Source organism: Corapipo altera, unplaced genomic scaffold (genome assembly GCF_003945725.1).
Source record: "Corapipo altera isolate COAL_440 unplaced genomic scaffold, ASM394572v1 75, whole genome shotgun sequence".
NCBI lineage: Eukaryota > Metazoa > Chordata > Aves > Passeriformes > Pipridae > Corapipo > Corapipo altera.
This window is the reverse complement of record NW_020884887.1, coordinates 4,026,090-4,052,571: the sequence shown is the minus strand read 5'-3', so window position 1 is coordinate 4,052,571 and position 26,482 is coordinate 4,026,090. Positions and strand designations below refer to the sequence as shown.

At 48.2% G+C, this 26,482-nt stretch overlaps 1 protein-coding gene across 1 annotated transcript; it reads left to right on the top strand.

The window, feature by feature from the left end:
• Positions 1-660: 660 nt before the first annotated feature.
• STK32A (serine/threonine kinase 32A) lies at positions 661-26,362 on the top strand. The gene is made up of 13 exons (XM_027643418.1): positions 661-714; positions 3,194-3,355; positions 7,203-7,258; positions 8,453-8,604; positions 10,123-10,296; positions 12,912-12,949; positions 17,866-17,955; positions 19,149-19,246; positions 21,091-21,207; positions 23,098-23,223; positions 24,205-24,333; positions 24,687-24,751; positions 25,011-26,362. The coding sequence occupies exons 2-13, from the start codon at positions 3,304-3,306 to the stop codon at positions 25,102-25,104; spliced, it is 1,191 nt and encodes a 396-aa protein (XP_027499219.1). The 5' UTR covers positions 661-714; positions 3,194-3,303; the 3' UTR covers positions 25,105-26,362.
• The last annotated feature ends 120 nt before the right edge of the window (positions 26,363-26,482 follow it).

Sequence of the window (26,482 nt, the reverse complement as noted above, 5' to 3'; positions counted from 1 at the left end):
GTCTGAGCCTGCTCCTGGCACTCAGGAACGAGAGAAGAGAAGCTGATGTTGGAATGGTATGGACAATAGGGCGGGAAATGTGGTGCGTCTCTTCTTATGCGACCCTTTCATTGGGAACGCGGCCGGGCAGGGGAGGTGCCGTGAGCCCGGGACTCAGCCTTACAAAATCAGAGTGACCGGGGCAGGGCTCGAATGGGACCCTACTCTGCTCCAGGGTGTGAGCTGTCCCCCAAGGCGGGTGTGTGGGTGTGTGTACGGGGGGCAGAGCCTGGCCCTCCCCTTGCCAAAAGCGATAAAAGTCACGGCACGAGGCTCGAGGAGGAGAGGGGATAACCCACGAGCGAGGGCGGCAGGATGGTTCTGGCGGTGGGGTAATCGGGGGGACCGTCCTTGTCCGCCGCAGGGCGGGGACGGGGACAGGTCCTGGCGGCGCGGCGGCCCCGCGGGGGTGGTGGCGTGTCCGTGGCGCGGCCCCGCGTGTCCCGCCCGCGCTGCCGCAGCTCCTCCCGCCGCCGAACGGGGTCCGGCCGGGACCCCGCGGGCGGGCGGGCGGGCGGCGGGGCTGCTCCTCTTCCCCGGCTGCTCCGCTCCTCCGCTCCCGGCTCCACCGCTCGGGGCTCCTCCGCTCCCGGCTCCTCTCCTCCCGCCCGCCGGTGCCGCCCGGGCCGGCGGCTGCTCGGTCCCGCCGCGGACCCCGCGCTCCGCTCTCCCCAGGTAGGCGCCTCCCCGGCTGCGCTCTCCGGACCGGGGCTCTGATCCGCTGCCCCACCGGCGGGGCTGGGCAGTGGGGGCGATCGCTCGCTGCTGGCGGCGGCTCGGGACGTGCGGTGCTCGCCGGCGGCAGCTCCGCCGCTGCCCGCGGCGTGTTACGGGCCGGGAGTCGCGCTGCCAGGAGCCGGGCTGCGGCGAGGAGAACCGCAGACGACAGCCATGGCACTGATGGTGACATTTATGGCACTGACAGTGACACCCATGGCACCTGCTCTCGTCCTTCCCGAGCGCAGTTGGGGCCGCGGGGGAGTTCAGAGTCATTGGTTGCCCTGGGACCGCAGCGCAGGGTGATGTCCCTCCTGCCTCTGTCACCGTTCAGTCCCAGCCGCTCGGCAGAGCCGCAGCTTCCCCCCGAGCGGTGCTGGGGCAGCGCAGTGGGGGTGAGAGAAATTGTCTGTGAACCCTCGGAGATCGCGGTCCTCTTCCAGGGGCTCAGCAGTCCCCACCAGGGGGGATGCGGCTGCCGCTCGTCCTCCGGGTGCGCGTCCAGCCCTTCCCTCAGTCCCGCTGCGCTCCCTTCCCCTCAGAGCACACCCTGCTCGCGGTGCGAGTGCAAACCGCGCAGGTGGCTGCGTTCCTCTGCTTTGCTTTGGGTTTGCTTTCATCTCCGGGGCTGGGAGCCGGGATCACCCGGCTGCCTTCACGCCTGTAAAATGCCCGCTGACGAGACCCCGGGAACAACGAGGGGCCGACTCGAGCATGATGTTAGAATGGAAGGGTTAGTACTCTTGGCCCAAGGAAAAGTAATTATTTTAATAATTTTGTGACTTTGCAACGTGAAGGAGTAAAGGATGTATCATTACCGTACCCCGGGTACACTTTGTAAAGATGCAAATGATTGTAATTAGTACTCAGATTAGCTTAACTTCAAGGAATACCTGCACTCCCTCCTCGGAGCTTGTATGTACTGATGTATTTTCAAAAATAAATTCAGCTCCAGACTGGTGTACAAGGGAGTTTCCTTGAGCATTTGAGCTCGGCTGACATCAGTCAGATCACCAGGGTGTAGAAGCAGTGGCATGGGAACCTGATTTATGGCAGTTGCATCCGAAGGTCTGTTTTTCCTCTGAAGAGTAAGTTTTGGGGCTTGAAAATAGGTGCTGGTGTGGCTTCGTTTGAAACTGAAGGTTCAGTCTGTTCCTTTCAGAGGCACTGATAGGGATCGTAAACGTTTGCTGCTTCAATTGTTTTATTGTTGGATCTCGTTTCAGTTCTGAGATGGGAAATCAAGATTTTATTTTCCTTAGCGTGAGAGAAGGAACTCGGTGTGCTGGTGTGGGAACCCACAGCAACCCATGGCAGCCCCAGTTCCCTGTAATTCTCTTTTCTCTGACATATATTTTATGATTCCTCCCTTTTCTGGTTGAATAACGTGATTTCATTACTTCAAAATAAAAAAGTGGAGCTACTTAGTAGGTGTTTTCAGAGTGTAGATCTGAGAAAATATTCAATGAACAAGCAGATGCCCTGGAGAATGCTCCGGGTTGGACACAGTCCAGATCCTGATGCACTGTTACTCCCTCATTTTATTCTTTTAGGGCTTTGTACTTCCAAGAAGAAATAAACTTGTATGTCAAAGGGATGTTAGTATCAAACCCAAGCAAATAAAGGTGCTTTGCGTGTAAATGCTTCAGATGTAAAGTGGCTGCTGTACCCTATGGAGAGCATTCAGACTCTCTCAACTGTCACTGAACTCTACAGAGTGCTACACTCCAGTGTTCCCATACGTGTCAGGGGAGACTGGAAACTGAAGCCTGTGCTGTCTGCTAATGACAGCTGTTCCTTTGCAATGGGAGAGGAAAGTCAGCCACTGCAGCCAGCACCAAGCCAGAAATCAGGTTTGCTCTTTTGTTCATAGTTCATATTTGAAAAAAAATTTTGAAGAACTTGTGTGATAACTGCACCTTGATTTTACATCGAATCTTTTCAATAAAAAAGCCCAGAATGGTATGATTTTGTCCCAAATGAAAGACTTGTGTAACAGCTTAAATCAAAAAGTTGACATTTTGAATTTCTTCTTCTTTAGCTTTTACCCTTTCACATGACCTCAGCAGTGAAAAGTGCTTTTTGATTTTGTCTAGCCAAGTCACTATGTCCATTTATTTTGGATATTGCCCTCACTACAATTAGTCATCACTGAAGCTACAAAATATGTGTTGGATAATATAGCAAACACGAGACAGATCCTTGGATCTTCGGGTCTGCTGATCTGTTTCTACCCTTCCCGTAGCGGGCTGCAGTCCTGGTCTGGGTTACAAGGTTACGGTGTTACTGGTTTCCCTAATAAACTCCACTGTAATGTGCTTTTCCCCTGACACTCAGTGTTTCCCTCAGAGCAGTGAACCTCCAGCGAGAATTTTGCAAGCTCTAAACGCTTCTTCATCCTGAATGATGGTGAATTTTTGCCTCCTGCCCTCTCCAGGATGCACCAGGACATCACCGAGTTCTGCTGGGATTGACCCGCAGTAGCACCATCCCAGGGCTGAGTGGAACCAGAGGAGTGGGGAGCACTGAGCCTGGGCTGAGCACACCATGGGGGCAAACACCTCCAGCAAGTCACCACCCTTCAGTGGGAACGAGGATGGTAAGAGCTTTTCCTGTTTGTTCTCTAGGACTGCAGAGTCCTCAGTGCAGACTGTGACTGTGAGGGTTGTGGGCAGTGCCCATCCTGGGGCTGCAAAATGCCCGGGAGCTCTGGGTCAGCAGGGGTGTGTGGAGGTCAGCAGCAGCAGTGTGCTCATAGTCCCTGCAGAGCTGTAATCTGTTTTTTGGGGTCCTTTTGCCTCCCCTCGCAGCAGCTGGCTCTGGGAGCAGGACTGTCAGCAGACCTTTGGTGTTGAGGTGTCCCTGGCACACAAAGGCAGGGACAAAACACTGCTGCTCTGGAGGCTGGGGAGGTTTGTTCTGGAGGTCCCAGCATGTGGAGGACCGGTAGGAAATGTGGTGGGAAGGTGGCTCGAGCAATGAGTGTTCCCATGGGTGTTCCTGGTAGCTGCCCATCCAGGCAGTGCTCCCCTCAGGCACGGGGAGGCCAAGCCTGCAGGCTGGGTCAGCTGGAAAAGGAGGGTTGGAAAAGTACTGCTTGGAGCAGTATTGAAGGCCAGGGTCCCTGTGCTGCCAAGATTACAGAGACAGTCATTAAAAGATTGCTCCATAAATATATTTGCTGTTGCATGAGTCAGCTTGCTGACTGCCATATGGGCTTTTACCTGGGTACAACAACAAAATGCATCTGTAGATAAATACAAATACATATAATTAAAAGTAAAATATATGAGGACCTGGATACCCCATCAACTCTTGTCCAATGTGCCCTACAGTGCCACTACAGGTCTGTAGCTGTTTGGCTAAACCAGCTGTGCTTTCCAATCTATTAATGTAACTTCTTGCAAGTTTTCTTTGTTTTTCATATTTTTTCCCAGTTGCTGTAGTGCAAAAGAAATCCATGCTGCAAGGTTTTCCTGGAGATTTTATTCCTGGTGCATCTCAATGCTCAGTTTTGGCATCTCTAATGAACAACCAGTTGTGCTTGCTCAGGATGATGAGCACTTCTGTTCCTGACCACCTTCCCCGGGGTGATGTGCCCTGGCTGTGGGATTTTCCCTGAGGTGGCTGGTCTCTGCTGGGTGTCTCTCTGGGTTTGACGTGATTCCTGCAGCACTAGCTCCTGCAACAGAAACACAGCAATGCCAGGAAAGGCCCCATCCTGACCTTTTTGGGTGGTTCAGTGTCAATCTGTTGGGCTTCAGTGGGCTCAGGGCCACCTGTCCACACTGATGCAGCATCCAGACCAGTGCAGTTCTGCTTCCATGGCCCTACCCAAATTTAAAAAGTGGTGGCACATTTTTTCTCTAATTTGTTGTGGTTTATTATACTGGGGGGAGAGAAATCAGGCTGAAATGGAGATGTCCTCTATGGAATTTTCCATTATCTTGCAGATCAGTGACCACAGGCTATATCACCTTAGATGTCACAATCTTGTCCTTACTCTAATTTCAGCTTAAACTGTAGTTAAGTAAGAGCTGCTGGGTACAGCAGGAAGCAGCAGAGTGTTCCATGGCATGGGCAGGTCCCTCCCCCAGCCTGTGGGCAGTGGGGACCACTCCCACCTCTGTGGCTGTGCCACAGGGAGACTTTTCCTTTGGGACCTGTGAGGGTGGGTGGAACAGCACAAGTGGTATGGGTGCTCCAGTGCCAATCCTAATGACTCTTGCATATTTTCCCAAATTGCTGTTGCTATAATTTCACTCTTTTCTATGGCACCATGATTTTTATTTGAACTTTTTGAAGGGCTTCGTTTGCCTTCAGCTGAAGCAGGGTGACAGTATTACTTTTCTCTCAGCATTTCCTCTGATAATTGTGGATAATAAGCAAGTGAGCTGAAAAGAAAATGTAATAACCAGACAGAAGGTTCAGGGCTACAAAGTGATCTGACTTCTAGCATAGTCAGGATTAGACCATGTGAAAAGCCAGATTTTTTTTGTGCTGTTCCTGTGCTGAAGGGTGTGGGAAGAGTCCAAAGTGGTGGCATCCTGGTGGTCTCCCCACCAAATTTGGTGGAAAATAAAGTAGAAATAGATAGTAGGTGAGGACAGTGGTGGGTCAGAAGGACACACATCATTCCATGCCCTCTCCAGCCCACCAGCAGCTGCTCTGTGTTTAAATCACCCTTGGACTGAACAGAGCATCAACATCATCCTCTGCCTGGGTCTGCACCACGTCCCACTCTCCAGTACAGAGGGACTGACATGATCATTGAGTGGCAGTACTTGTTTTCCTGAGACAGAGCAGAGGAGGAGAGAGGGAGTGAGAGACTATAATGAAAATGGGGGAAATTACAGTGAGAAAAGGAAGGGGAATTTTAACAGACCATGTGATGCTGTGCTTGCTGTGCTGGGGTGGGCAACAGGGATGGGGAGACCTGAGCTCCTGAAGCACTGATTTTGCTTGGCAGATGAGCCTGGGGACTTTGGCAGGGTTGACTGGTCTTTGTTAAGGATGTTTTTTGTGGCTGGTTGGGATCTGTACTTTTTAATTTAAATATTGTTCCTTGAACCTCAGTTTAGAAATATGATCCCTGCTTACAAAATAGTGTTTCATGATTATACCTCAGTTACTTCTTTATGGCAATTGTGTTATCTTTCTTTGCATCTCCTAAACACTGTTTGTCTGAGTTGGCAGAGCACATGAGTTTTTTCTCTGAAGGGCAAAAGCTTTGTCTTTTTCTTTGTTTTAGATGCCATCAGGTAGGGAAATGTGGCTTGTCAATTCTGTGGGTGTGATTCAGAATGAACAGCATGCGTTTGGTTCCTGACTTGAACACCACAAACTTCAGTGCTCTTCAGGAGTGAGACTCCAGAATTGACTCCCTGTGAAAGCTGAGGATGGTAGGAAGGCTAAATCAGAGAAAGGTTAAAATGTGCCTGTACCTAGTTTGAGAGTCTTAAATGAAGTATGAAACTTAGCTCAGTTTCATAGGCCTATGTTTAAAATGTTAATGAAAACATCAATATTAAAGAACAAGGAGGCAGAGGGTGTGAACATGTTCATGAAAGCATTCCTGTAAAGGACAATAGAGATACAGGGGGTGGACATGCAAAAACTGGCTGCTGGTCTAACTCCTCTAGATTTGCAGCCGTTCCAGATGTTAATGCCCAGCTGTTAATGCCATGGTCTGCCCTGCTCTGCAGAACCCCCTGTGGGGTCCCAGTGATGAGAACCAGAGATCCCCCTCTCCCCACAGCTGAGGCTGTGTCACGGCACAGGGCTACTGCAGCTGACCTCTCTCTGCAGCAGGCACCCCTCTCATCTTCCCCTGCAGGTGATAAGCATCTTCACCCTTTTTGTTCTGCAGGTACCCTTCTCTCTGATGGTCTCACTGGCAAACAGATCCAGTTAAACTCAGTCATCATCAGCTTGTATTTACTCTGATATTTGCAGCTGTTCTGGGTTTGAGAAAGGGCATCTGTGCCTAAAAGCTCGTGTTCCTTCCAAGTGCTGTAGCTGGTCACCCTAAACTTTGCTTTGGTTAGACTGTACCATCCTACCTGAAAAGGTAATGGCAATGTTTTCCTAAGGTATAAGGGTTTCATGGACTAAGCTTTGCGTTTGTTCTCAGCAGGAGCAAGATGAGGCTGATATCTCTAACAGGCAGGGCAGGAGGACAGTGAGAACATTGGCTTGGGGGTTCTCTGCCTGATCTGCCATTGACAGAGGCTGACCCAGGGAACTGCCTTTGCAGCTGAGCTGGAGTGAAAAAAATCCCTGTTAAATGCTGAGTTTAAATAACACCCAAATCTCCAAAAGAAACAGAGTGTTGCTGGGGTATCCCTCATTTTCCTCAGCTCATATGGAGGAAAAGTAGAAATAATGTGATATCATCAAGTGTTTGCTCAGCCATTTAATACTAAAATGTTTCCTCTTTCTTGCAGTTACCTTCGACCATTTTGAGATTTTGCGAGCTATTGGGAAGGGCAGCTTTGGAAAAGTGAGTGTTTTGGGACCTAATCACTGTGTGGACAACTGGAGGTGTAACTGGGTGGAAGTGGGTGAACTGGAGGCTTGCATGACAGCACAGAACCAAAGCTCTACATCGTCAGTGAGCCTTGACCTGAGCTTCAACTCCTGGTAATCAGGAAGGATTCAGAGCTCGATTCCTCATCCATTCTGTAGCCACAAATTATATTACAGGAGATTAAAATGAGAAATTGATCAATCAAATGAACGGAATTTCATTACATTTCCGAATTAGCATTTCCTAAGATTTCCCAGCAAATCAACACTGAACATCATGATGCATATTTAATAAAGATCTACAATCAATATGAAAGCCTGGCAGGTTTTTTAATATGTTAAATATTTCTCTGTGAGACATGGTGTTTGTTATTAAGCATCAAGTTTTGGTCATGCATTTTATTTTTATGCTGTTGTGGAATTTGCCACTTGTATGGGCTGACAGAAGGTCGTTTGCCTCTTCACATAAAGGCACCCTGATGCCAGAAGTGGGATGTGCCTTGGGTGCAGAGGGCAACAAAAAGCTCAGATGAAGAGACAAAGAGATTTATCTGGAGCCAAAAAAAAAAAGTTTGACTGAAACCTGCAAATTTATCCCAACCTCATAAACTGTTGTGTAAAGAAATCCGAGCCACCAGCCTGTTTCATTGTGCACTCTCACAGGCTTGGAGGCTTGCCTTGAAGTGATGTTTCTTTCTAGATTTGGGGACGTATAAGAAAAGTTACAATTCAAAGAAAGCCCAGGATTCACTGTGAGCTGAGTGACACTTCTCAGGAAGGCGAGGATCAGGTGCTGCTCCCAGTGACTGAACTGTAGTTCTGTGGTGGAGGGGGCTCTCCCCAGCAGTAACTAGTTGTGGGAGGGATGGACATGACCATGATTAGCGAGTGATATTGAATGAAATGTTGACTTCTGTGCCATTCCCTATCTCCCATCTTGTGGTGATAAATTCAGTCTGCTCACCTTCCCCACAAAATTTCTCTTCAGGTGAAAACTAGGCAAGAAATTCCTGGGCAAGGTCCAGTGCTGCAGCATCAGTGCACGGAGTTGTGCCTTGGCACTGTGAGCTCTGCCAAAGCCACTGGAGAACACTTGTGTCAATGGGTTTTACCAGCCCAAATTAGCTGACAAATCATCTCTGATTCATCCCCTGATTTGGTCTCCTAGGTCTGCGTGGTGCAAAAGACTGACACTAAGAAGATGTACGCCATGAAATACATGAACAAACAGAAGTGTGTGGAGCGTAATGAAGTCAGAAATGTTTTCAAGGAGCTGCAGATTATGCAGGGCCTGGAACACCCCTTCTTGGTTAATTTATGGTAAGAGGTGGTTGCTTGGCTCACTGGTCCAGTCAGCACAGTCAGTTACAGACACCTTTGAGACCCCCCTAGTCTGCTGCAAGCCTGTCCTGTGAGCAGCTGGTGTGTTCTGCTCACCAGGGCTCTTGTTTCAGGGGAATCCTGTTTAATGAAACAAACATTTATCTATCTCCCTTGTTCCCCCAGACAGCACAAGAAATTTTATCCATGTGTCCCCTTGCAGTGCCCCCCGGGGCAGGTATTGCCCATCACCATAACCCACCTGTATTTAATGCTGCTCTTTGCAGCAACAGCAGCTCCCAGCAGTGGCACAGGATCGATGGCCAAGCAGGGCTCTTTGCAGGGTGTCCCTTGGCACTGTGTTCTTCTTAATTTTATTAGGACACCAGTAACATTCCAAGTGATGTGAGCTCATATACCATGTGATAAAGTGGCTGATATCCTGTAGGTATAGGAGTCCTTTGGGGTGGTAGGTAATTACATTTATGGGAAATTGGATTTAATTTTAGAATAAGGTAGAACTTATCGATACTAAACACAATAAATGAGGCTAAAACACATTGAAGATCACAAATCTTTGAATTACTGTTCGTTTTTGAAATCCCTTGTAACCTGAGTGCCATTTGGTGAACCCTTGGGATTTTGCTGCAGCTACCATTCAGTGTTGTTTTGAGTGGGGTATGAGTGGGAAAGGTGCAGCCACACCTCCCAGGTCACATCTCCATACTTTGCTTTCCTGCTTGAACAGACAGTTCCGGGCAAAGCTCACTCATCAGCTGAGAACTGACCTGTGTGTGCATATGTACAGACCTGTAGGGAGCAAACCATGCAAGTGTCCCTGTTCTTACCATGCCTTCCCTGGCCTCAGAATGCCTTTACCATTCCTGTGGCTTTCCTGCACTCCAAGTGACACACAGACTATTAGCTTTGAGTGGCCTGTGGTGTGGTTTGTGGTGCTGTTCATCCCATCAAGCAGTCAGTGTGTTGGTAAGGAAAAATCCATGAGGAAAGGGCTCATAGCTGGTAGTCTGCCCCTCTCAGAGGGACACTGGGTAAACACTCCATCAGATAAGGTCACTTACAGAGGACTGGCAGAGAGCAGCTGCACCCCTGTTGTGCTGAGCACGTGGGTTCATGGACAGGCTGCTACTGGGAGAGCTGGCACCCAACAGCGAGACCTGAGGGTCTGGGCAGGGCTGTGCTGGGCCAGGGCTCCTCCGTGTTGCTCCTGTGATCACTTCCCACACATACTCAGAGAAGGCAGAACATCCATCTGGAGTTGTTCAAACAGTCTGCTCTGACTCTGTTATGGATCTGAGGCTAAATTATTGTCATCACAAGTGTGACCATAGGATTTTAGTCACAGGGGGAAACAGAGCATGGGAAGGTCATGAAATTATTGTTTCTCAACTGAAGAAGTTCCAAGAAATGATGAGTATTCCCAGAGGTACCACATGTCACTTTATGACTGTTGTTTTTCAGTGCTGCCATCCCCGAACCATGTGTGTGCTCTTTCAGGTACTCGTTCCAGGATGAAGAGGATATGTTCATGGTTGTTGATCTGCTGCTTGGAGGGGACCTGCGTTACCACCTCCAACAGAACGTGCGGTTCCAAGAGGGCACAGTGAAACTCTTCATCTGTGAGCTGGTGCTGGCCCTCGACTACCTGCAGAGCAGGCACATCATCCACAGGTCAGCTGGGACCTCGGGAGGGCTGATGGCCACAGGCTGTACTGGGGAAAGGCTTGTTCCTCTTTGATGTGAAATGACAAATAGAAGCTTAAATACTAAACAAAATATTCTCCCACGTACCTTTGCTTTCATGTGAAGCACAAGGCTTCCCCAAGAAAAGCATTTCATATAAAGCAGAGAGCATCTGATTTCTCCCTCTGGGGTAGCTGTGAAATAGCATATTCTGCTGATCCTGCAAAAAGCTGTCTCTAATAGGTTTAATTAGCTGTAGCTCATTAATATTTGCGTGGTCCAGGGAGGGTAGGTGTCAGCACTCACAACTCCCCTGTGTTCACACTTGGAGGTGTCTCCCTTTGTCTCCCTCTCTGTACCACACCAAAATATGAGGAATGGGCCCAAACACAGCTTTTTTTCTGTGTGAGGTAAATCCCTTTCTAGGATTTGGCTATCAAGATTTCTCACGGACAGTGTAAAAATGTGTGTGAGCTTTTGCCACACCTTTGAAGACCTGCAGAGAAGCAGAGGAGGAAAAGCTTTCCCCTGGCTGGGAAGCAGGGTTTGGCTGTGGACTGATGGACATGCAGCTCTCTCCTGCTGGTGTCATGGGCAGCACAACCCTGGGCACCCAAGGGTTTACCAAGTAGCTGCTGTCAGGGAGGATGAGCAGGGAGGGACTATGAGGGTCGATAAAGGCAAGAAGAAAGTCACCTCATTTATAAATATCACTCCAGAGGAGTGTTCTTGTGCAGTGCAAGAATTAAGCATGGCACAGAGTGTAAAACTGAAATGGTCCAGGTTGTTGGTGGGGAAGGCACACACTGGGGAGAGGCTGGTGAGGATGAACTCCTGTTCCTGTCCACAGTGTCTGGCTGCCATACCCGGGGTGTGAGGGAGGAACAACCCCTCACCTGCACCCACAGCCATGAGACCCCAGAGTGGTTCTGCTCTGCTTAGGTTGGGGCCAGACCCTGGGGACAATTCCCACCTTCTCAGGGGTCTCCTCTTTCATACTGCTTATTTTGTGCCAAACCTGCATGGATCTCTGCCCCAATGTGAATGTGAAGCTGCACGTGAGGCTGCAGTGTGCACTTCTTGCAGCTGCATGTGTTTAAGGTGAATCAAGAACAACAAAACATATAAGGCAGGCTGTAAAATTTGGAAGTAATTTAATTAACACTGTAATGAAAGTTGTTTAATTAACACTGTAACCCAGTGGGACAATATTAGATAGATAAAGTGACTCAACTGAGTCAATTACACTGCAACAGCTGTAATTGGGAACATCAGGAGACAGGGAAGTGGTGGCTTCGTGTGGCTGAACAAAGCTGTGCAGAGACAGCAAACCCAGGCTGGAATTATTTCACACCTAGATGTAAAAGAATAGGAAATATTAATATCTTTTAGGTTAGGAAATGGTATAACCAGTTTGTAGAAAAGAAATACACAAATAAACAGTAGTCAGCATTATCCCTGGTCATCCTTTGCATCCTGAGAATGATCTTACTATGCTGGTGTAATTCTAAGAGGCTGTACGACAAACTGAGGGAAATCAGAAAAAGCCACGTTAGAAATCAAAAAATAATAATTAAAAAATAATTGGAAACAGTTTTGCTGTGCTTATGGGGAGAACCAGCCACTTACCTGACACTGCCCCATGCTCTGCTCATGACACCTGTCCCTGTGTTTACCTGTGTGATGGTGATGGCACCAGGAAGGTAATTGGTGTTTATAATCCACCAGAAGTAGTTTGGGTGACAGGAGGCCAGAGAGCTGTAAGCTATTACATGACAATTAGGTATATTGTGTTTTCCTGATTCCAGGTAGCTCGGTGAACTCAAACTGTAACTTAGGGATCGAATTTTCAAAGATAAAATCCTAAACCTGCTCATTTCTTCCCTTGGAACCCCTGGGCCTTGTGGGGAGCAGCAGCTGGCACAGGGTCACTGTAGCTGTTGCCTGCCCTGTGGCTGGGACCTTCTCCCTGGGGCACTGAATGGCATCAGCTGGGCAGGCACTCAATGGGGGCCGGTGTAATGAGCTCATTAAAGACAGGTAATAGCTTGTAAAGTCACTCAGGTGGACACAATGGGTGTATCAGTGTCTCAGGTGTGCATTTCCTCCCTTCGGTGAAAGCATTTCCCCACAGCGTTGCTATAGGTATTATTTTGTGGGGTTTTTTTACTCAGGAACAAAACTTGTGGAGAACACGCTTGTTTCTAGACCAAAGATGTTAAAATAATTTAATTTGTACTGAGTGAATGGGGAACCATTCTCGACACAGTGTTGAAACAGATTGAGAAGTAACAGGAGGAAAATGACAAAAAGAATCTCTAACTTAACTGTGGGTGGACTCACCTGAGTGCTGCTCACTCAAACCCCTGCAGCCTTCACAGCCCTGGCTCTGTACCCACTGCTGCTGGTGCTGTTTGATTAGTCACTGTCTCATGGCTAAATCAAACAGGAGCATCAGAGCTGAGAAGCCTTGAGGCTCTGAGGGCACGGTGTCTCTGCCAGTGTGTCCCAGAGCCTGGGCTTTCCTGAAGTGCCTGCAGCCGTGTTTCCTGTCACTTCTCTAGGCTAATGGCTGTCTTTGCTTCTCTGCTTTTTTTTCTCAGAGACATCAAGCCCGACAACATTTTGCTGGATGAGCACGGTAAGTGCCAGGTGCTTTGTTGTCACGTGTATGTGTAAAAGCAGAGGCAGAGACAGGAGACCCAGGCTGCAGTCTCGGTGCTCGCTGGTGCCCTCATTTAGTGTTGCTGTCTTTCCTTCAGCCCAGCTGGGAGTGACACCCTCCCATCCTTTTGTGCTTCACTTGCTTTTTGAGTGGCAGTGTCTCACACCTCTGGGCACTGGGCACCCTGTAATGCTGCTTTTAGAGTTGCCTCAGTGTTTAACCAACAACTCTTTTGGCTGACCTGATGATGACCCTACAAGGCACTGGTAGGGACCCCACGTTGGTGCTGCTCGGGGTCAGTTGCTGATTTTAACACTTTCTTGGCTCTTGCTTAAAACTTACTCAAAATGCATTGTTTGAAGAGTAATGCTCATGTCACTGCAGGGTTTGTGCAGTGTGTGTTCACAAATAGAATGAATTATGGTGCAACAGATAATCCTTATTCAGGTATTTTCCTTTTCCTTGAGCATTTGGCATTGGGAGGGAGCTGTAAAGGGGATTTAGGGCTGGATATGTTATAGATGTTGCTATCAGTTTTTCAGTAGTGTTTCTCAGCAAAACCCTTGACTATATTCTTGCATGACTCTGTAGTCACATTTTTTTCCCCAGCAAACCTCTCACAGTGAAGAGTTGTCTGATATTTAATAGCTTGTAACTCATTAGAGAAACACTTTGTCATCTCGTATTTTTTGAAAAATCCATGTAACTGAGTTGTTGTGAGAAATCTTAATTAGCAGCTACAGCTACAGTGCTTGAAGAGAAAAAGTCAGTGCAGGGAAGAGGCATATCTGAATCTGTTATCACTTCAGATGCTGCATCTCCCAAGGGAGGCATCACCTGGCTCTGCATGACCATGTGTGTGACCAGGGTTGCCTGGCAGCACCGAGCCCAGGCTCGATCTGTTTCCATACAACCTCTAAGTTCAGAGCACTGGCTGATTATTTATTTAGGAGTTGGAAGAAAAGCAGCTTTGCCTCCAGGGGCTGGAGCCTCTGTCCTGCCTCACTTGGTCCTTCTCTGGCTGTTATCCCATGCTCAGACCACAGAGAGCACTGACCTCACTGATGTGCTGGGGACCTGCTCCGCCAGCATTGCTAGGGCTCCCCGTGCAGGGCTGTCTTTGGTCAGCCCTCGCTGACAGACACTCCCCAGAACCTCTGAGCCCCTCAGTCTGGGGTGACACAGTCCCCCAAGACGAGTTGGGATCTCTGTGGCCATGGGAATGTAGGTCAGTGCTCCTCAAAGAGGGGAAAAAAGGGGAAAAAAAACTCTGCTCATCTCTGCAGTTGTGTTCAGCCCAGAAGGATAAAACCTGCAAACTTCTGTAATGACACTGCAATTCAGGATGAGTTTTGAGCCTGCTCCCTGTTCACTGCGATATTTCACCTGTGTTTTGCAGAGGTTTCAGTTTTTTTCTGGGGACATACCCTTGACTCCAGTGTCCTTCTCCCTGTGACTTGTAGTATTCCTTTTCTTCATTCATGGCAGCAAAGGTGTGTCCTCTGAGGCACACAGAAAGCTTTGGTCACACACAGAGTTCAATTTTTTCTTGTCCCCAGAGTAGCTGTTATTGTAGCTGCATGTTTATCTATATTTAGCCTAGAAGATCATGGTTGTTTTTCAGTATCTCCTTCCCTGTGGTGCAGAGCTGCAGCTCCCCATTCTCTCTCCTCTCCCATCACCATCCCATTTTCACAACTGGGATCACAAAATAGATGCAATTAGCTAACATTAATTTTTTTGTGATGTTCTTGATTGGGACCAGTTCCCCAAGAATATGAAGTACCTGAAGACCTTCAGCAATCAGACTTCAGTCCTTCATTTTTTAGACTCCTTTTGTCCCCTAACTCTGCCCTTTGGCCCATCTCCCTTTCTACCTGTGAAGTTCCTTTACAGCTTTGATTCCTTCATCTTTCAGATTTAAGTTTGGAAAGGCCTCCTGCTCTGTTACAGACCCTAACACCCTTTTTATAGGTGTTAATGGTCAAGGAGGCTATAGGAGCCCTCATGCACATCATGAGCTGCAGGAGGCTGGATTCAGTATTTAATACCTTTCGTTATGCCACATATTGGTTGAAATGTGTTGTCCTGACACTGACTGTCACGGACCTGACACACACCTCACACTTTCGCCTCTGTCACCCTGGTTGGTGACATATCAATTTCAGACAAGGAATTATAGAGTGGAATATCAGGCAAATAACTTCCTGTGCAATGAAGGAGCCATTGTTCAACATCAGAGATTAGGATCAGATCCCCCAGGGAAAAAATCCCCAGCAGATGACACCTCCAGCAGTCATTCCAAGCACAAAGTGATTTCCTCCTTTAAAGACACTTCTGTCAATTTGGCTCAGTGACAGCACAGCTCACCTGGGAATGAACGGATATAACAGATGGCAATTTCTGGGAATTGTGGCTAATTCATCGGGAGTTTTTGACCAGGTCATTTGTCTAATAAAATTGAAGAAAGGCTCAGTTTTATCTCTGGTAAAACAGAGGTTTTTTGCAAGAGCCTTGTAATGGCTGTGCTCAGGATCCTTTCTTGTACTGCTGCTGGAAGGTTCTCTAGGGCAGTGCTGCAGTGGGTGAGTTATGCCAGTGCAGGTATGGCACGTTTGCTCCCTCATCTCAGGTGAGAAAGTTAGGGCACAGCCTGTCCAAGAGCCTCCACGATCCACAGCTCCTGAGCTCTCTAATTTCATATCCTTTAAAATGTTTTCTTAGTTGAATCTGCAGAAGCCTTGTATTTTTTGCACAAAAGATGTTCTAGAAAGGTGAAGGAATTATGAAGTAACAGAAGTGCTGAATGCAATAAGAAAATTGTTTGCCTTAAGGCAAACCCAAGGGTTGGTCTGGCAGTGCCAGTTTCAGGCTTGGGGAAGGAGCCGTGTGGTGCCCAAGGGCAGCTCTGGCTGTGCTGGTTCAGAACTGCCTGCAACTAGAGATGCTGAGAATCAGGAAAACACAAACCTTAAGGTTTGACCCTAAAGCTCAGCAGCAACCTCCAGTACATCCCTCTTGGGCCCCAGTAGCTCCCACCCCAGTCTGTAACGCTGCCATCACTGCTCAGCCTCATCATACTGCCCTGAGCCTCTTCCTCAGCCTCACTGGCTGGATTTGGTCATTTCTCAAGTGGGCTAGTTTATAAAACTTGTGATTTGTTTGAAGTGAATAATTTAAAAGATGGATCCAGAGGAAGGCATGTTTGTGCTTGGAATATCAAATTCCTAATAAGCCTTTATGATTCATATTTATGAAAACAGCTCCCCACAAAGTGGAATGAGAGCTGGAGTTGAAAGGAAAAACAGCACAAGGATGCAGGGGATGTATGCAGACAGGGCAGTTGGATGTCATTCTTTCTCCCAAGTGCTCCCCAGTGATGTGATGCTGCTTTTCAGTGGGCAGGCTGGGGGAGTGAGTGCCTGTGGATGGTGTGAGCAGCAGGGAGGAACACATGCTTCATGCTCCGTAGGTCTGTTGGGAGCTGTGTGAGGGGTGAGTGCCAATGCCTGGTTTGTGCTCTTGCAGCAGTGCCACAATTCACCAGGACATGGGCATGATACAGAGGTTTCAGGTGAAATCACAAGTTCTGCTTTTACTCTCCACATTTCCCCAGCTAGATCAGGTATTTGCAGCAGGCAACTTGTATCACTGCTCTCACAGAACAGATATATAGGCACAGTTGTAAATATTTACTTAAATGTTCACAGTATCCAGACAAGAAAACAGGAGTTCATTGCCACAGCATCAACTTTTAGACCTATAAAGGCGATGTTATTCTGCTTTAACTTGTGAACTAGAGCAGCAGTGGATTTCTAGCTGTTTGAAGCTAATGACTGAGGAAGGTGTTGTCACAGCATCTCTATCAGCAAAAGCCACTTTACTTCGATCTCTGTGGTTAGAGAAAACAGCAGCAATCCAGCTCCCCTCTGTTACTGCCGAGGGGGCAATAAGGCTGCAAAACACAGGAAACAGAACAGCTGATGTGTTGATAATGAGCTCACCTTTGTCAGGGGTGAGCAGCCTCAGTGCCTGAGGAGGAGATGAAGGAGGTGGGGAAGCGGAGCCTGCCTGTGTTTGATCCGGAGAATTGGGCTGAACTAACCCACAAGTTCAAGAGAGATTTTCTTCAGTGCAGCCAGCCAGGTCTGATCACCTGTATGTCCATGTGGGGCTGCTCTGCTCCCCAACAGTGGTTCAGTGAATGGGGAATAATAAATCGAGTGCCTAAAAACCCCAAAAAAGACAAGTAAAAGCACAGGCAGGAGCTAGGTGGGAGCATTGCCTTTCTCATCCCCCTGTGGATCACATCCACCTCTTTTATTTCCTTTTCGGTTTGCAGGCAGCAGCTGCGCATATTATATCCGTGGTAGCAGAGCCCATTCCTACCCCAAGGGGGTTTCATGATGTTTGGATTTCTGTGCAAGGCTGTTTTGCTGGCTGCTGAAGGTGCTTGGTTTCACACTGGAGGCAAATGGAGGGAGTGCTTAGTACCTGGAACACCAAATGGAAAGCAACTAGGAAGCCAAACATTGGGGATTTTTTTTTTTTTTACTTTTTATTTTTTAAAACATAGTGGAATTTTTTCTGTGAGAAAAGTTCAGTTCTCTTCCCCTCAAATTTATGAAGACTCAAAACAATCATCACTAAGTTACTTCTTGGAGAACTCCCATTTTTTTGCTCCCCAAAGGGAAAATAAGGGGATATTTAAAGTAATAAGACAACTGCAAGCAGCCTGCAAGCTGAAATACTTTCTATCAATTCTCCCACCAGAATATTGTTTTCCTGGAAGCTACTTTCCATGGAGTATTTTACTTCATGTTTCTGATTCAGAGCTGTTTCTCATGTGAGATTAAAGCCAATCCTGTTACATGTTAACCTCTCTCTTTCAGGACACGTGCACATCACCGATTTCAACATCGCCACGATGCTGACGAAGGAGATCCACGTCACCACCATCGCTGGCACAAAGCCCTACATGGGTGAGAACCAATGCCAGTTAAACCTTCTTGAATTACCATTTTATGGTGGGACACGGGTGAAGTCCTTTTTGATGAGGGTTTGGACTCTTTTCTTCCTTGTCTGTACCAAAATATACAGGCTGGTTTGGAATAAGGAACACCCCAGAGAGGGGCTGTGGGGCAGGGACAGGGAATGCCTCAGTGCAGCTGGGGAACGTGCACTGTATCCCTCTGCAAATCCTAAATGCAGACGGACTCCAGTACACTGCAAACATGGATTTTAGTGCCATGATGGCACATTGTACAGCATGGGTTTGATTATAAACTAAGATGGTTGCACTCCTGAGATCCCCGAGCGTTTTACAAGCAGCAGTCACGCTGTGTAGTGATGATGAAGTGCTCCTGCTACCCTTGAGAAGGGAAAATGGAGCACAAAGGTTTGTATTTGGTCCCTTAGTACATCAGCACAAGTCTTATGTGGCTGCATCATTAGCAATAATTTGAATTTTTATATAAAATGGCTGCTTTAAAAACTAGCATTACGCCATGTTCAGGACAAGTGAGTGGTTGTAAAAAAACATTGCTCCTTGTTTTGTTGGTTTTAGATCAGTTCTTGCCTCCCAGCTTGTATAAAAATTTTGAAGTATTTTTTTTTTCCTTAATCTCAAAAGGGAAATTTATTGGCTAAGAAAGAACATTTCAGTCGGTGCCTCCCCCCTGGCTTCCCATTAAAAGCTGTGGCTCTCAGGCTTCCTTCAGTTAAAATTTGGTTTTCCCTGCCAAGGGTGCAGTTGGCACCACGTCTGCATTTATGCTGCATATTAATGTTTCCAGAGAGCTGCTTTCATTGATGGTTGGGACTGGATGTGGGCTCTGCCAGACTGAACTGCTTTAAATATGAACAAAGAGATGAGTGGGATGGGAGCAGCTTCCCAACATACAGATCTGCTGAGCACTGCTGGGGCACAGAGGCTTCCTGGAGCCCATTTACTAGGGATGATGGGCAATTCCTCTGTCAGTAAAAGGAATTCGTTCCTTTTGGGCTTTGGGGGCAGAGAAGCACTGAGAGGTTCATGTGCAGGGGCCTGTGGGGCTGCTGGGTGCTGCTGGCGCAGGAACACAGCAGCGAAGGAGGGGCGTGGGTCAGGCACTGTGTTGCTCATTCCCACTTGGGATTGCAGCAAGGCAAGCTTTCTTTTCCCTGTATTTCACAGCACCTGAAATGTTTAATTCCACAAAACCCACTGGCTACTCCTTTGCCGTGGACTGGTGGTCACTGGGAGTCACTGCCTACGAGCTGCTGAGGACCCGGGTACGTGTGCGGCTCCCGGCCCGGCCGGCTCTGTCCTTGGGACACTGTTGGGAATGTTAATGCTTTGTAGCAGGTATGAGAGGGCCAAGCCAAAGTCAAGATTTTAGGGGTTATTACAGCATAGGAAGCAGAGACTACTTGTCCACCACGGCTCCTGTGATGGCCAAGAGCTCAGAGAAGCTGCTGCAATACAGAACATCCTGTGGTGGTGGTTCCCCTCTGCAGCTCAGGGCCTCTGGGTTGGCATAAGCAGGACGAGGCAAACAAGCAACAGCTCCTGAGGTTTGGGCTGCAATGTCCTTTACCTGGAGCTCCCATCCTGCAAGGGAAAAAAGGAAATTTGAAAGAAAATCTCATTGCTGTTGTAATCAGACTGAGCAGCTGGAGCAAATGATGGATAAAGCCCAATCCCTGCCTGTGCCATCAGAGCTCTGCTGCTGATACAGATAAGACATAGATAAGATTGGGGGCCTTGTAGACAGACAAATACATCAGTGTTTTGGAAGTATTGTGTAAAGAAGTGGGACAACATTTTAAAAATTACTTTCTTCGAAACAAAAGGAGAATGTAATTTAAGGAAGAATGTTTAAAATCTTGTGAGGCTCTGAAACTTCTTTCAGTATGAGTATGCAAAACATGTTTTTAAAAACTCTATCATCAGTCTTTGCAGAATGCCTGAAAGAAATGTTTTGATTAAGAGATTTTTCAGATGAATCTGTGTGTCTCAAATTGTGAGGGATCATGATAGCAGACATGGAGGGGATGTAGCTGCCTGACCTCTTGGGTAACTGAAGCCACATCCCTGTAAACATCTTAATGTAATATTTGAGCTTTCCATTTTTAATGCTAAATGAATGTCAGGACTGTGCATCATATTGATTTTAGAGTCGATGGCACTGTTTCCAAGGGCAGGAGCAGAGATGCCTTTGCATGTTCACACCTGATGGCACAGCCGTGGTGAGATGGTGGCACCTGGGTGGCTGCCACGCGGGGGAAGTGAAGGGAGGCCTTGAGGTCCATCTAGTGTCGGCACGCGTCAAGCACACTGTACCTGATCCGATCTCACTGTTTATAGCTACTATTTTTTAAATGTGTCTTTAACGCTCCCTCTCCTCTCCCCGACATAAGGTAAAAATCTGGTAATCGAAACTTTCCAAATGAAAACAGCCTGCCATCGTAGGGTGTCTCTCCGGGTAAGGCAGCAGTATTGTTGTAGCTGTGAGATAAGCAGGGAGGTGACTCCAGCCATGCACTGCAGGTCGATGCTAGTGGAGTCCCCGGTGCTCTGCTGTGCCATGTGCTCCTCTGCAATGGCTCACCTGTCCCAGTGCTATGACACCCGGTCACGGGGCAGAAGGGACAGTCATCCTGCAGCCTGACACCCACCCGGGGCTGGTTACCCTTCCTGGGTCATCCTTTTCTGAGCTAATTTGATCAGCGGGAGAAATCCAGCTCCTTTTCACTGGCATTGTCCCCAGCAGAGTGAAGAACTGAAAACGCTGGCACATTTTACAGGGAATATCAGGAATGCTCTAACCACAGCACTGTGTGTCATAGTCTTGTAAGATACAAACACTGATAAGGCTGAGCAAACCCATGCTGGTTTTAACTCTGACTTCTGGGCTTTTCTCCTGCCTGTCCTGCTGTTAAATGTCCATTTATTAGCATAGATCTTGACATTTTGTTTATTTCAACTGAGCCACGGTCACGCAGAGAGAAATGTCCCACGGGAGTCTGGGGACTGGACAGAGAGACTGTGTGAGGCTCTAAACAGATTTCCCAAGGAGTCCTGGAAAAAAAAGCAGATAAATTCAGGTGCTTTCCTTGTGTGGCGTTTCCCACAGAGGCCGTATCACATTCGCTCCAGCACTTCCACAAACGAAATCGCCCACGTGTTCAGGACAGCCAAGGTGATGTACCCCGCCGCCTGGTCCCCGGACATGGTGTCGCTGATCAAGAAGGTGAGGTGGGCAAGGGGCCGGGGGTGTGCGCAGCGCTCCTGCCACTCGCAGTGCACGGGGAGGGGAGTCCTTGCAAACAGTGTCCAGGCTGGTGTCGGTGACATTTGGGTGGCACCGTGTAACAAACGCCAGCGTTTGGTGCTCAGCTGCAGGAGGTGATGGCAGCGAGCAGTGCTGTGTCCCGGGCTGGCGCATGTGGCGGCTGCTGCTGCACCTCCTCTAAGGACACGGCAGCCTTCACTTCCAGAGTGTCCTCCAGCGCTCTGGAATGACCTAGGTTAGAAGCAGATATTGATATATGTGTCAATAAGTTTAGCAAAAAAAATATATTTTTTTAATCCTCAAAAAATCATTTGTTCCAAGATAGAAAATATTTGCAGGAAGTGCTGATGCTGTTGAAATCCTTTGATGTCACGCGGTTCATGCACCACTGCAATTTTATTTCAATAGAGCTTCCTATGCTGTAATAACCCCTAAAATCCTGAATTGCTTCAAAATCATTACTGGAATAATTTTGAAGCTGAAATCCCATCTGAAATGAAGCCACAGCTTCAATAAACAAGACTGTAGCTTGACAGTGTCAGATGCTGTCTGCACACAGTGGCAGCAAAGCTGAGCACTGACCCCTGCAAAGCAGCACTGGAAGCACATTTTCAGAAAGTATGTAAATGGTTTTCTAATTTTCAAATAAGGGTAGGCGGTAAAGTAGTACTTAATGAAGCTTTCATCCATTTTTTTTTCCAAATAGTATGTGTAAGTATTCTGTCATTTCTAATGAAATACTCTGAAATATTTTTATGAAAAGAGGCCATCAATTCTTTGCTGAGACAGAATCACAGCCTATTTTCCAGGAAGAAAATTGAAGAATATTTCCATTTGCTTAAAATTCAATGAAGCCAATATTTCATTGAGCCTAACAGTAATACAGGGATATTTACTGCAGATGTCCTCTGCGTTTCTATGCTGAAAGTTTTTCCCTGGAACCACGGCATGCTGCAAGCCATGGAGGCTCCCTTGTGAATAAATAATGCAATGTCACAATTATTTAAATTGCCCAGTGCCCCTTTGCATCTGGTTTAACAGCCAGATGTATTATATATGAGGCTGACTGCGGCTCCTTCCTGGCTCAACCATCCCCTGTGGAGTTTTGTATTTATTAACGTCTGAGGCAGATGTTTGTCATTGCAGAGCCACAGCACTGGCGCTGGGCTGGAGCCCAGGGGGACCTGGGTAGTGGGGACATTGCTGTGTGCCCAGCTGCACATCAGCATGAGGAGGGCTGGGGGGGGGGTCACCCTGTCCACACCCTCCCCGGAGGGTTTGGATCATCTGGTTTTCCTGCTGCATTTTTGATTTGCATGTTCTCAGGAGTATATGTAATCTATAAGCCTTGAACAGAGACAAACTTCAACCCTCTCCTTCCACACAAGTAATTCCTAAAGCAATGTTAAAAAATGCTGGAAATAAGCAGTGTGAAGGCATGGCTTTCACATTGGAATAAGAATATTCCATTAGTAGAGTGAGAAAACGGGATGTTTTACTGATACGGTGTTAAATGCAGAACACAAAGGCCTGAGTTTAACTCCCTGTTCCAAATGGTTATTTTTAACCTTGGACAAATTGTTTAATGCCACTGTACTGCCTCAATGCCCGCTTCTTCAATGCGGATAAAAGTCGTTCATAAAAATAGGAATAAATGGAGTTAAAGCTTGTGAGCCTGTCGCATACCCTGGTGAAGGGACTCTGAGCCAGAGCAGCAGAGAGGCACTGGTCCAAGTGCCAGTGTTGATGCGGTGTCCCTTGTCCCTTGCAGTGCCACTTGTCCTCAGCCCCACTCCATGGAGCGTGTGTGGGGATGGTCTCATCTCTTCCCTTTAACTCTCTCTGCAGTTGCTCGAGCTGAATCCTGAGAAACGTTTTTCTCAGCTGAAGGACATCCAGGCCTTCCCCTATCTGTCTGATGTGAACTGGGATGCTGTTCTCCAGAAAAGGATAATGCCAGAATTCATTCCCACAGTAAGGCTGTTTGAGTGTAAATGTTCCCGATGTGCCTGAGCCTGTCCTCACACCTGGCACTGGGACATGGGACGTTCTGACAAACTTCCACTGGAGCATCAGGTGTCACAAGGGGAAAAGGAAGACCAGGGCAGGGCTGCCACTTCCCTCTGGGTGTAATAAAGAGCAATGGGGGATGACTGCACTGTGGGTGCCCCAAAACTGATCTGCTCTGTTTACAGTGTTCCTGGAATTTTTGGGTGCAGAACTGGTGTTACAGGCTCCGGGCTGTGGGTCCATGTGGGATGGAACATGTGGGCAGTGCCTGTGAGCCATACTCTGGACAATGCTGCTCCCAACATCCAAACACCCAGTGCAACAGAATGGGCTCAGCAGCAGCCTGGGGATCACCCATCATCTTATGGGAACTGTTTCCTTCTGTAATGCCTGCCCTAACAAGCTCATTGTTCACAGTAAATAGCACATACACTAGATTAGTGTTTCTGAGCCTTTTTTAATTGGATTAAAACAGCACACAAGTAACATTATCCTTATGGAGAACAGTCTGAGTGCTGCTGTGTGCGGTTTTCAGCCACGTAGAAGTTGGGGTAAACTGTGAATATTTGTCAATTATATGTATTTCCCCCCCTATGGGTGTGATTCTGTATTGCTTTAAGACCGGTTCTGCAGGCTGCTATGCTACTCTAAAGAGGCACATCCCAGCCAGGACACCGTCCTCATCCTCATTGCCACTCTGAAGCCACCAAAGGGCAGAGTAGAAGCAGGAGTACAAAAAGAGCCACTGTCACACGTTGAATATGCCCTCTGGCTGAAGGGACTGACAAAGTATGGCAGGAGTACAGCGGCTGCTCTAGCTGCATGGGCAGCTGTAATCAGTGCATCTTTTTACAAAATTCAGCTCTCAAGGTGCAGTCCAGTTTATAAGAGATTTCTCAAGACAGGCTCTGACCACTTATGGTTGCCTCTCTCTCTCCCCTCCAGAAAGGAAGACTAAACTGTGACCCAACCTTTGAACTGGAAGAAATGATTCTGGAATCCAAACCTCTTCATAAAAAAAAAAAGCGCTTGGCTAAGAAGGAGAAAGGCACCAGCAAAAGCAATTCCTCCCAGGTGAGAGCAAGCAGGTACAACCATGTGGTCAAGGATGTCTCTCATTTTCCATGGAAGGTGATTGCCATCTAGCAAGACCACAGCAAACTGGTTGAACAGAACATTTTTTTCCCTCGTGACCAACTTTATTCCTAAAACTCTCCCGCGTCTTCCCTGTGGTGGAAGGCAGAATGTTTATGCACTGGTTTAGTGCCAGAGGAGAGCCTTAATGCCATTCTCCCCACTGCAGGGCTAAAGATGCTCTGTGCCTAGAGATATTGCTATGCCTCCTTGAAATTGCCCTTGCAATGTCTTTCTGTGTCAGCTGTGAATTTATTCCCCATCTCTTTTATTTTTCCATTCCAATGTGAAAGGCCAGCCACATCCAGAAGCACCTGGAGATGCTCCAGAGGGACTTCATTGTTTTTAACAGAGAAAAGTAAGTTCTGATCCAGAGGTAGAAAAGGAGGCTCTGGCCCTTGCCGAAGCCTTTTACAGGTTTGGGGGCCCAGGGCTGGGGGAGGGTCTAGAGCTGGGGGGGTTTAGGGCTGGGGGGGGTGTTGGGGCTATGGGGCCCCAGTTTTGAGGGGGCACAGAGGACCAGGGAGTGGGGTGCTCCCAGGCAGCTGCACTGCTGCAGGGTCTTGGCTCTGCCTGGGCCCCCCCTCACAGCTCAGCTGTCCTTCTCTGTCCCCAAGGGTGAGACACCACCATGACAGCATCCAGGAGACCACACCACTGACAAAAAGCGGAGGCACATACAGGGAGGACAACCAGAACAACAACCTCTGAGAGCAGCATGGCCCCTGCAGGAGACCTCCAGGTGGGGCTGGGGCTTGCCCACCCACCCATCGTCACCATGTCAGACCGTGGACTCGTCCTCTGCTGCCGGGACCCTGCCAGTAGCCCAGGGCACCAGGGGGAGTTGGGGCACCCACCCCCTCAACCTGCCACCCCACAGCCAGAGGGTCCTGGGTGTGGGGGGAGAGGCTGTGGGTGCTGCCTTGCAATTGTCCACAGTCAGTTAGGCTCAGATCCTATTATGCTGCCTTTCCTGATGGCAGGAATGTGGCCATGTGACAATGGATGAGACAGTATCCACCCTTCCGGCTTGGCTGGCTGGTGCCACAGCCCTTGGTGCCCCCTGTGCTCAGAGATGTCACCAAGTCAGCTGCAGTGCTGGGGCCACAACAGCATAGTGGGTGAGGGCTCTGCAGAGGTTGGGACCTCGGCATGGATGGGCTGCTCCAGGGGGAAGAGGCGACTCCCAGGTGCAGGGTCTCCACCAGTGCACAGTGACAAGAGTGGCCTTTGCTTACAGACAGCTCCTGTGAACACCCCGTGAGGGTGGGCATGGGGGGCTGGCAGTGGCAATGAGGTCCTTCCTTAGCTGGGAAGAGGTTTCCTGTCCCTTTCCCTCTCCACATACCCAGCAGGGCTGGCATGGCCTGAGTGTGCAGATAGATGTGACACCAAGAGGTAACAACCAGGCAATGACAAATCCAGATGCTTTTCCAGCATGAAAAATGCCTGAAAAATCCATTCACCATCATGTTAAACTGCTGCCACCAGAGGGAAATTTTAATGTGTATTTTTAATCTCTCTACCATTGAAATCACACTTGATTTAAACAGGGACTGTTTGCAGGAATGGCCACACTGCTGGTGTGGTCTTGGCCAAGACTAAGATTGGCCAAGGAGTTTCTACTGCAGTAATGCTGGGAATGATGCTATTATTTAAATGCTTTGGCAGGCCTGATGTTTCCTCTCCTTCTTTGACATTTTTCCTATTCTCAGTAATATAGCAAATGTGTGATGAACTCTTTGCCTCCTATTTACCCAAAGGGACACATCCTGTCTGGGTGGAATTAGTTCAGCAGTAAGTAGGTAGTGAAGCCCTCAAAGTAGGGTCATTGCCATGGGAAAGTCACCATGTCCTGCTCAGTCACAGCACACCCTGACTAGTGTTCTTGCTGTGTTCTTGCCCTCCTCTTCCCCAGCCATCCTCTTTCGAGCAATAGGATTGCTGAGCAGGATGGGGGCTCTGTGTCTCTCTGTGTCTCTCTTTTGACTTGCCATTCCCAGGGAAGCTATCCAGAGCACCTCCAGTGTTTTCCATTGGTCCTCTGTTCTCTGCCCAGTCCTACAGGGGGTCTGGCACAAGGCCTGGT

Bases quoted from the DNA above. Each gene is read 5' to 3' on its own strand.
- STK32A (XM_027643418.1), top strand. From the start codon at position 3,304: ATGGGGGCAAACACCTCCAGCAAGTCACCACCCTTCAGTGGGAACGAG. The intron at 23,224-24,204 runs GTAAGGCTGTTT...TCTCCCCTCCAG, and splicing joins TGCCAGAATTCATTCCCACA to AAAGGAAGACTAAACTGTGA. The intron at 24,752-25,010 runs GTAAGTTCTGAT...TCTGTCCCCAAG, and splicing joins ATTGTTTTTAACAGAGAAAA to GGTGAGACACCACCATGACA.